General features: G+C 43.2%; 1 protein-coding gene across 2 annotated transcripts; it reads left to right on the top strand.

Moving 5' to 3' along the window:
- Positions 1 to 1,362: 1,362 nt before the first annotated feature.
- On the top strand, positions 1,363 to 8,189 carry tnfsf11 (TNF superfamily member 11; the record flags this gene model as incomplete). 2 transcript variants are annotated; one of them, XM_079254860.1, is made up of 4 exons in its annotated part: positions 1,363 to 1,563; positions 2,950 to 2,985; positions 5,500 to 5,623; positions 7,639 to 8,189. In XM_079254860.1, 4 exons carry the CDS (start codon positions 1,363 to 1,365, stop codon positions 8,073 to 8,075), a joined length of 798 nt encoding a protein of 265 aa, XP_079110986.1. In that variant the 3' UTR covers positions 8,076 to 8,189. The 2 variants fall into 2 exon arrangements, with proteins under 2 accessions (XP_079110986.1, XP_079110987.1); XM_079254861.1 differs by lacking the exon at positions 2,950 to 2,985.
- Between the last annotated feature and the right edge of the window lie 1,776 nt (positions 8,190 to 9,965).

Here is a 9,965-nt window from a genome sequence, read left to right as displayed (position 1 = left end):
TCTGATCAATCACCCTGCATGTTGTTCGGACTAAATGTCCCGTTTTAATGCATCTCAACTGATTGTGCTTCATTGTGTTACTGTAAGGTGACCTTGAGTGCCATATATTATTATCATTATTACATATGGCTTCTTCTTTGCATGCTTGACCTTTAACGTGGAGTTGTGGATTTCATACTGAACTGTGTTCGCAGTGACTTCTAAAAAAGTATCCTGTTTGGTTTTAGTGCAGTGCTGCCCGAAGGCCCCAAGATCTCCACCCTTGTCCCAATCATACAGAGATTTCTCCTGATTCTCTGATTCTTTTGAAAGTAAGACACACTGTAAATGACAGAATCTACAATGTCTCAGGGAACATTTTCCAAAACTGTTTCATCGTTTTCAGACCCAGTTTGTCTGAGACTGGTGAACATGTTTACATCTGAGAGGCTCTGCTTCTCTGAAATGCTCCTTTAATACCTGGTTATGTGACCCTGGTGGTGGGTGGGGTGTATAGTCAGTAGGGGTGGGAAAATCTAATTGAAAAATAAAAAAATCAGGATTTTTTTGCTTCACAATTTTCAAACAGATTTTGTTTAAAGAAAATCGATTTTTTTTTTTCAAATAAATCAAAATAATCCATTATAAAATTTTTGTCATTTTTATTGCTTTCATTTATCTTTTAACTTGTCTTCTTGGGCGTTATAGCAGCAGAATGATGATCTGGCTGCTGTGTTGTTTTTTTTCCTCATTGAAATCAAGAAAAATGATGAGCAAAGAGAAAGTTTGATTGATTTATTTTGTTTTTAATCTACAAAAATCAGCAATATCAAAGAATTGTGAGAATCGCAATTTAAATCGAATCGGCACCCAAAAAAATCGGAATCAAATCAGGACAAAAGCGTATCTCACAGCCCTAACACGAATAAACACTGGATTAAAATCCCCATTAAACCTTTATTGTTGTTTTTATCCCGCCTGATGCAGATTTTCTCCCCCTGCTTGCAGGCGGAGGTGTGACCTCCCTCCAGGCTCCCCGCGGCGCGGCTCCTGCCGCCGCGGCTCCGTGGCAGTGTGTGTCATCGCGGGGTGTGGACGCGCAGGAGGCGTGGATCGCCTGTTGATCACTTTAGCATCGGAGGCCATAAAGAGCTCTGCTTCACCTGCCAGGCTCTCAGGTCGACCCGACACTCTGACGGTCCCGCTTCAGTCTTTCCAGTCCGGCTGCCGGACGATCGCTGTGATTGGCTGCAGAGCTCTCTCTCTCTCTCTCTCTCTCTCAGCCCACCCACTGATCTTAGGGAGTCTTGCAGACTCAGTTTCCTTCCTTGCATTGAGTCTTGGACCTGGCCCCGGGGCGGTACAGCACACAGAGCGCGCGCCATGGCAGCTACGCACAGCGAGTACAGAGCCTACCTGCGGAACACGGTGGACATGGAGGCCGGCCAGCACCGCTTCCAGCCGGTGCCCAGCTCGGAGTCCACGTACCGGCCGCTGGTATTCGGGACCCTGGCTGTTATGGGATTGCTTCAGGTGGCCTCCAGCGTGGCCATCTTATTGCACCTTACAGGTTATCTGCAGGAGGTAAGCGCAGCGCGCGCGGGCTCGTTCACTTCTCTTCTGTGTGAAGTTTGAGCCAAACTTTGCTTCTGGCTGAGTGTTCTCCTTCCAACCAGTCCACGTTCCCAGGCTGAGCGCGTGCAGGTTCTCCGACATTATTTGCGCAACTTTATAACGTCATAAAGCGCCAGATAAGTTAGCCAGCTCGCGCTTTATGCAAGTGGAAGTTGAGCAATCGGTGTGATGTGACGGAGAGCTTGTGCAGTGCGCGGCGCGCCAAAGGCTTTGAAGACGCGGCGCATCCGCGCGCTCAGGCGCAGAACAGCACTGATAGCATCACAGCAAGCCTTCAAGCTTTTTCTGCCATCTTTCTTCTTTTTCCAGGAGCTGGAATCAAAGCGCAGCTCTGCAGAGATAACATCTCCTCTTCGGAGACAAATGTCAGGCGCGCGCGACGTGCCTGCAGCTTACAGATGTTTTCACTTCAGGCTGCGAGGCTGCACTTTTTCATGCGCGTGTTTACATGCCATCTGAGGCTTGTATTTGTAATTTATATGAGTCACAAGTTGTAAACTTCTGGAGCATAAGCAGATCTGTTTTCAGCAGAGAGGTCTGGCAAAGTTCAAGAACTTGTTGCTCCTGTTGGAACAATCTCTCCTCAGCTCATGTTTGTCTCTTTCTGGACTGCATTTCCCTTCACTTGTGAAATAACATTTACATTCTGCACGTATTGTTTTCCTTACTTTATGGTGGCCTTTTTTTCAGGTGAATAATTGTCGTGTTTGAACAAGCCAAGAGAGCAGACCGCATGTCCGTACCCTCAGGATGCTCAGAGTTCACCTGGGGGAGCATCTCTTCCTCTGTCAGGGCCTCCATCAGCAGCTTTGCGTGTTAAATTTCTTTGGCAGAAACATGTAGTGGCAGCTTGCTATGTCCTGAATGGGAGCCAGATGAAACATAACATAAATCACTTTAAGAAGACAGAGGACAGGACAACCAAAGCTCCTGCTCTGAGTTTTTGCCCTGATGCACATGTTTACTTTCTTGACCGTGAGTCAGCAGATGTTGGCCGTGTTCTAGACGTATCTGGGCCATTTTACACCCCCAGAATATACAGAATTAGTGAGAAGCAGGAATGCAAATCAGTGCCGTGATGAATCTGAACAGGTGTGATAAATGCTGCTTTGTTGCATCCGCATGCACGGCCGCTTCACAGAAAACATCAGTTCGACTTTTGCTTCTTGCAGTGGAATCTGGAAAAACATGCTGCAAATGATTTAACTCCCACTCTTTCTCACACACATGAACCTGCTGATAGCGTTCCTGAAGTTTCTCTCCGTCTCAACGCCTTTGCTTTTAGAGGGACCGGTCATTTGTCATCTCTAACCTCCCCCCTGTTTCCTCCTGCAGGTAGACCTGTCCACGACTCCACATCGGCCCATAGAGGTGAGTTCTCCCAGCGTTTTGCTGCATTTAGCTGCAGCATCGCTCACAGCGATGTGCAGAACACGGAAAAGTTTCAACTCATGTCTTGGATTCTGTGGGTTTTGATTTGACTGAAATGAAGCGTGACAAACATGGTTCCAGCCGAGCCAAAAACAACGTCTCCGAGGTGAACGGTGATCAGCTTTGAGACCGCTTTGGAGCGTACCAGGTATTTCTCTCAGGGGGGAAGTAAAAGAAAGAAAAAGGCGGCGTAACTATGCTGTTATGTTTTTGAAAGAGTGAAATTAGCATTTGTAATTTTGTGCTGACAGGAGTCATGATTTTCCCACGGGTGTGTTTTCCATGCAAGGCTGTGAAGCCAGCATAAAACCCCCCAGCTGGTTACACATGCTGGACTGAGGTCAGACCACAGCAGCACAAACACCTTCGGTGGAAAAGCCTCTGCTTTAGGAGTTTTCCAGATTGATCGGCTTCTCACGCTGACGGTAGTTTACAGCCTCGGCTATCAGTGAGTCAGCCGCTGGCGTCGGCGGTCGCAGTGTTTCTGTCGTGATCATTTGTAGCGTGACACTTAAAATTCTTAATTGCTTAAGTAATGTTTTTTCTGATCTCCCTATGGATGTCGCTGCCCCCCTCCCCTCCACCCAACACTCCCATTTCTGGCTCAGGCTTTGCCAAGCATAAGAAACCATCCAGGAAGTGAAATAACAGAAAATACAAGCTTTGCTTTGTTTGGTTTCCCAGGATGCTTCCATTTTCTTTGTGTTTGCCCTGGGTATCCCTGGCAGACTGTCAGACAAAGCCACCCAGCCTGTTTTGGAGCGGGGAGCTCGTATCATCAGCCCGCGGCTGTTTCCATAGAGCGCAGCTTTATGAGGTGTCAGGGTGACAAGCCTGCTGAACACACACTGTGCTGGTGTGAGGGTCAGCTCCAGGACCGAGGGGCCTGTTAGGGAGGGGACGTCGGTGGACAGCTTGTCAGCTCAGCCTTGCTGATGTGGGACTGGACGTGCAGGCCAGGCCCTCTCTGGTCAGCGGTGGGAAGCAGGAACCATGAATCATGATGTGAATGTTTATAATGTGTGGAGATTTGTGTAACAAGTCTGCTGCCTTGTGAAACACAAAGAGGACGATCTGCTTTGGTGGCCAAGCTCTGAGTGAGAGGACTTTTGTTCTCGAGTAGCATCTCAGAAACCACTCATCAACATAATAGACATGTTGAATGATGCGTGTGGTGCGTAGTTAAAGGGTTGAGCTGAAGCCTGCATGCACTGTGGTATTGCAGGACCAAGCATGCGCAATCCAGCCAGCCGTAGCCGGGCGCATATTTCCAGGCAGACGTTTCTTCTGCGTTTTGCAGCTTCGTATGGTGCAGAGTGGTTATCACCGAGCCGCTTCTCAGTCTCAGATCATGCTGCCGATTAGGAAGCTGCCAAGCTGCTGCTACTTTGTTTAAATAATCTCCTCTCTCTGGTTAAAGAAGTCTGGCCACAAATCAAGATTCATCCCACAATGTAGGGCCAGTAGAGAGCAGGCTCACAATTACTTGGTAGCCTTGGCAAGGCGCTGTTTACGCCTGTCTCATTCCAAAATGGGCTATAAACATGTTTGTGCAGCAAATTGTTTTTGGAGGACCGACAGTACTAATCTTAGACTGAGTTCCGTGTAAATTTGGAATATTTTCAGGTAATATTAGCCTGGTACAGGTGCAATGTTGCAAAACCGTGTCAACGGTGCTGAAATCGCGGCTTGTTTGGACTTCATGCTGGTGTGTGTGGCTTTTAAAGTCTTTGAAAATGATGTGATTCCCAATGCTTTCCATTTTCCAATCTGTCTTTTAATCTTGTCTCAGAGTTATGAGATGCCAGGATTCCTGAAATTACTTGTTCAGAGGAAACTACCCTGAAACTATGAAGCAAGTTCAAACACATTTAGGATATAATAACACCCCAATCAGTCAATGAATGTAGATAAATTTCTCACTGACGTTTGGTGTTAATCACAGTTATTCATCATCTCCAAAAATATGAATAAATCCATTCAAGTGCTACAACTTGAAGAATGTCATTTTGCTGTGTCCTGAGACTTTGTATCTGAGTGCAGTCATGTAGGTAGAAATAGCACCACGTTGGCTGGTGGTGCTTTAATCTCACGCCAGATGTGTAGGTGAGCTGGCAGCTGCAGCGCAGTAACTGTTTACCTGCTTGGAAACCATGTTTTCCCTCATTGTATTCGCTCTGTCTTGCCTGAGGACAGTCTAGTTCAGGCTGTCGATGGGGGCGTCGGCTGAAGAAAATCAGCTTTTATTTGGGGGGGCGGCGGCTGAATCCAGTCCAGACACGGTTTGTGCCAAATCTGTATGTAAGAGGGAGTTAGTACAGTCCATACACGCTCGTGCACTTCCTGCACAGCCACATAGTTCCAGTCAGAAATACAGCTTCAGGTGCATTTTTATCAGGTTATAATAACAGAAACAGGGATACACTTATATCACATATATCTTTTTCCCTACAGGAGGTGCAGACTGAACCAGTGCTCAATGCCCTGAAAGACACGAGGAAAACCAGGCGTTGCAAACCCAAAGAGAACCTACCGTCAGCCCATCTACCAATCAGAGCGCGCCAGGATTTGTCTAAGCGTGAGTCCAGCTGATTTATTATAACATATTTATTCATTACAGACACAGTTTGCTTGTTTTTTATTTGGATGATATGCATAAAAAACATGTTAATGTAAAGGTGGGTTTGAGGTAATTCAGAGAAAACTTTATGTAAATTATGGGGGATGAAACATTTTCTTCATCGTGACTCACCAGCTTACATGACTGACCAGCATCTTCCCAGTATGAAATGCACCCCAGAGACAAAAGTAATTCCTGGAGAAGCGCTCTTTATTTTCCCTTGTAGATGTCCACCATTGTTGTTTTTTTCCCCCCTTGTTTATTTCAAATATAAGTATTTCTTCCATTTAAACTCTGGTATGACTCATGACTCATAACGCCACCTTCTGGCGTACCTTTGCAGCCTATCGTCTTTACTTCTCACCAGTCAGCGGAAACATGTTTGATTCACTTTTCCTTGTCAAGATAATGTGTTAAAGACTGCATTATATTTGCTTCCCTTGGGATTGAACACTCAGTCTGCTGTTAGTTTCTCTGCTCTGCTTCTCTTATTGAAGAAAAGCCACACAGATGACACTTTGGGGCTGACTCTTCCAACTTCCTCCTCTGTTTGAGCAGCAGGATTTGAGAAATTACAAGCTTAAAAAGTACCTGAACATATCAAACTTTAGATACTCTGTGTGTATAGTAAATATGCAAAGAATGCAGCTTGTTTGTTTTTAAATATTACAGATCAATTAAAGCATTTTCGGCTGTGAAAACATGAGATTTGGTGGGTGAGCCTTGTTTATGCCATGTTTACCTGTGTGCATCCATGCAGTGAATAACAGCTTTCTAAAGCTTTTCACTCCATAGAGAGTTCCGTGTAGAATGTGGGTGAAAGGATGAACTCACATGTCCCCACGCTCATTTTCCTTCATAGAGAATGTGTTCTTTCCTTGAGCACATAGTTTTCTGTGTGTGTAATGCGTAACAGAAGTTTTCTTTAGTGCTGTCAAGGTTTTTTCCACTGGTTTAGTTTAGTAAGTTTAACTACTCCTACAGTAGAATCTAAAGTAAGAGGCCTAAATTTGCCAACTCTTGGTGATTATTTGGTGATTGTTTTCTGCTGCTATAGAAAACCACCGTGGTGTTTGCTGTTAGCATTAGTTCGATTTCAACTGATTCAGAAATAACTTGAGAGTTTTCGCGACTGCTGTCTTTTTTTCTTCAACCAATCAGCCAGTTGTCTGCATCCTTTTTTGACATCTGCACATACATGTCTATTGTACATGAGAACATTTCCAAAAATGGGTGTAAATGGGACACTGAGTGTCGTGTTAACATATTTATCAAGTGATTTTTTTGTCAACAAAACTTGGTCCTACACGCTTCTAAATGCACAAAGTTGTACCTCTTAGTGTTAGTAAATTAATTTTTAATTTAATTTGGTTGTAGTTAATATTTACATACAAGCGCGCTGTGTAGCTACACTTGAGTAACTAAGTTAGCAAAACTTTGCTAGCATTAGTTTGCTAGCATGTGATCTGTTCAGACTGAAAAGTGAAATTGTTTATGTAAGGTGGCTTATTAAACATACACAGCAAAATTTCTGTTTAATATGATTTAAAGTTGATAAATTTTGATAATATTCCACTAAATTAACACTCATACCTTGTTGTCAAAATATTAGCTTTATTTAGCTGTAGCTAAATGATGAAATACTGTGTACAACTTCAGTTAAATCAGATATTTATTGTTCATTTTAGACTTTGTGAATTCTAAATATTTTAAACATATTTTTTAAAGGTCAAAGTTTGAACTTTCCACAACTTTTTAGTAAAATTTGCTTCTGAGCTTGTTGCTTGCACAACGTGAATATTTCTAAACAGTTCTTTGGTCTTTATGTTGAAACCTGATTTAGTGTACCGCTAGTTTAAAACTAGTCAGACACCTTAAACAAACAGATGTGTTTTTGTTTGTTTTATTTGTGGGTAAAATATAAATGAACCAGATGGTAAACCAACCGTATGCGGTTTGTTCTTTTCACATAGAAATCGAGATAGCCATCATCGAATGGGATGAAGTGCATGGAAACCTCCGTAGAATGGACTACCAGAAGGGAACACTGATGGTAAAGGAGTCAGGTTTCTACTATGTATACTCAAAAACCTGCTTCCGCTACTACAAGATGGAAGGAACAGAAGACAGCAGCCATGTTGAGGTCTCTCATGTGGATGTTAGCAACGCCCAACTCATCCAGTATGTCTACCATGTGAGCATTAAACAGAACAGCAAGCCTGCATTACTGATGAAGGTGGGCAGCACCATGCGCTGGAACGACACGAGCTACAACATGTACTGCGCCCAGCAGGGTCGAGGGGTATACCTGGACGAAGGAGATGCCCTGTATGTCAAAGTGTCCAACGCTTGGATGCTTGACCAGGAGGCAGAAGGGACGTATTTTGGGGCCATAAAGTTGGGTAACTGAAACTTCAATACGTGCCGAGCGGACATGCTACTGAACATTTTCATGCCAAAGAACCACTGTTTGTTTTTTACTCCACATGTGCAGGTTTTTTGTGTTTCATTGCTCTTCATAGAATAGCCCAGGAGTTTTTTTATAGGAAAAAAAAGTTATGAACAAGGTAACAACCTTATAAAAACATATCCTTCCTCTTTCCCACAGAGCTCTCAATTGAATCCAAAATAGCACTAGAGCTTTATTGAACAATTTTCTTAAAGTGTTGTGGTTTGTATTGGATAATTTCAATACGCTGTGATTCTGATTAGACCATTAGGACTCCAGAACTGACATGTGCTTATGCACTAATTAAACAAACCACATGGGGGAACCAAGAAAGTGAGTTTTTTGGCATGAAGTGCAGCCAGAAAGGATTTATCAGCATTCATTGTTGGAAAAAATTGTCCAGAAGGAGCACTGTAGTTGATGGAGCATCTGCTTGTACTTAGTGGATTTATCACAGGATAAAAATAACAAGACTTGTGGGTCTTAGTCTGATCCACAACAGTGAATGCATGAATGTTTTCCTGAAGGTTTTTGGAAGTGTGAACCAGGCAGGCAATGAGGCGTCCTCACAGTAAGTAACTCAACAGCTTCATTCCAAATATGCATTTGGGTGGCCATTTCTTTATCTCATGCTTACAGCATCACACAAGACTCACTTTGACTCTGGCGTTGTTTTAAGGCAAGAAAACCCATGTAGGCTCCATAAAGTTATCCTATATTCTGTCTTAAGTGGCCACTGAAGGCGTTTTGATCGACAATGTCATTCAGACCCAAGGAGGAAATGACATCTTTGTGTTTTGTTTGTGACATTCAACAAGCGATGCAGATAGCTGGACTGTCTGACCAGAAATGACACGAATAGATTCATGTCATTAACTAAAGGGACCAAATTGAGTTTGGTTCGTCTTTAACTTAAACTTTTTTTTCATTTGGCTCTTTAGTGAGGTAAATGGGAATATGCACTAAATATTTATTTATTAGCTATAGAAGTACAGAGACGGGTCACTGTTAAAGTGACCCATCAGCTGTTAAAAATCAGTTATATTTTATGTCTGTGTGACATTTATTATACAGCACTTAGAGAAACAGTAGACATGCTTTTTTGTTATTAAAACACAGGGGCTTCATTTCAAATTTTATATTTATGTATCTTGATTTTGACAATTCTGTGTGTACTTGCCTAGCCGAAAGCAATATGGATATATTGTCCCTTCTACGAGATTGTAGCATACCTGTAAAAGCTTCATCCGGTAGTTTTTTCCATTCAGTTTTCTTATTATTTATGTTTGTGTATGTTTTAATAAAAACAAAAACTACTTTTGTAACTGTTTTGTGTGTTTTGGAGTTACTAGCCTGGTTGTTTGAACCTCTCTGGTGTTACTGTAATGTGTTGTTTGATAATCCCCACAATCTTTGGAAAATTCAACACCATTTGCAGCCAAACAGTGAAGTCATGTTGCTCCTTCCTCCACTGCAGCCCACCAGCTCATTACAGAGATAAGTCGTATGCTGTGTACCCGGTCGTTGCTTTGTAACTCGCTGCAGACGTTTGGACTGCAGCCCACAGGGACCTGCAGAACAAACAAGAAACAGACTTCTTGGGATGGGAAATAATGATTAGAATTTCATTATTTTGAGCCGTTTTGATCGCTCTCCCATGAAGCCGAAGTGAAAGAAACTTTAAGTGTTGGCCCAAACAATTCCTCTATTGTCTGTTGCTGGGCGTTCACCAGCATGTGGCCGGAGGATGGCTGGGCTTCACACGTTTGTGCCGTGCGACGGGACCTCACACGACTTTGCAGCTCTTTGTTCAAACATCATGGAGAGTTAGCAATAAAATGTGAGGGTTGA

This window comes from Telmatherina bonti, assembly GCF_933228915.1.
Source record: "Telmatherina bonti genome assembly, chromosome: 15".
NCBI classification, from domain to species: domain Eukaryota; kingdom Metazoa; phylum Chordata; class Actinopteri; order Atheriniformes; family Telmatherinidae; genus Telmatherina; species Telmatherina bonti.
Note: the sequence above shows the minus strand (reverse complement) of the source record. Positions and strands in the feature narration are given on the sequence as shown.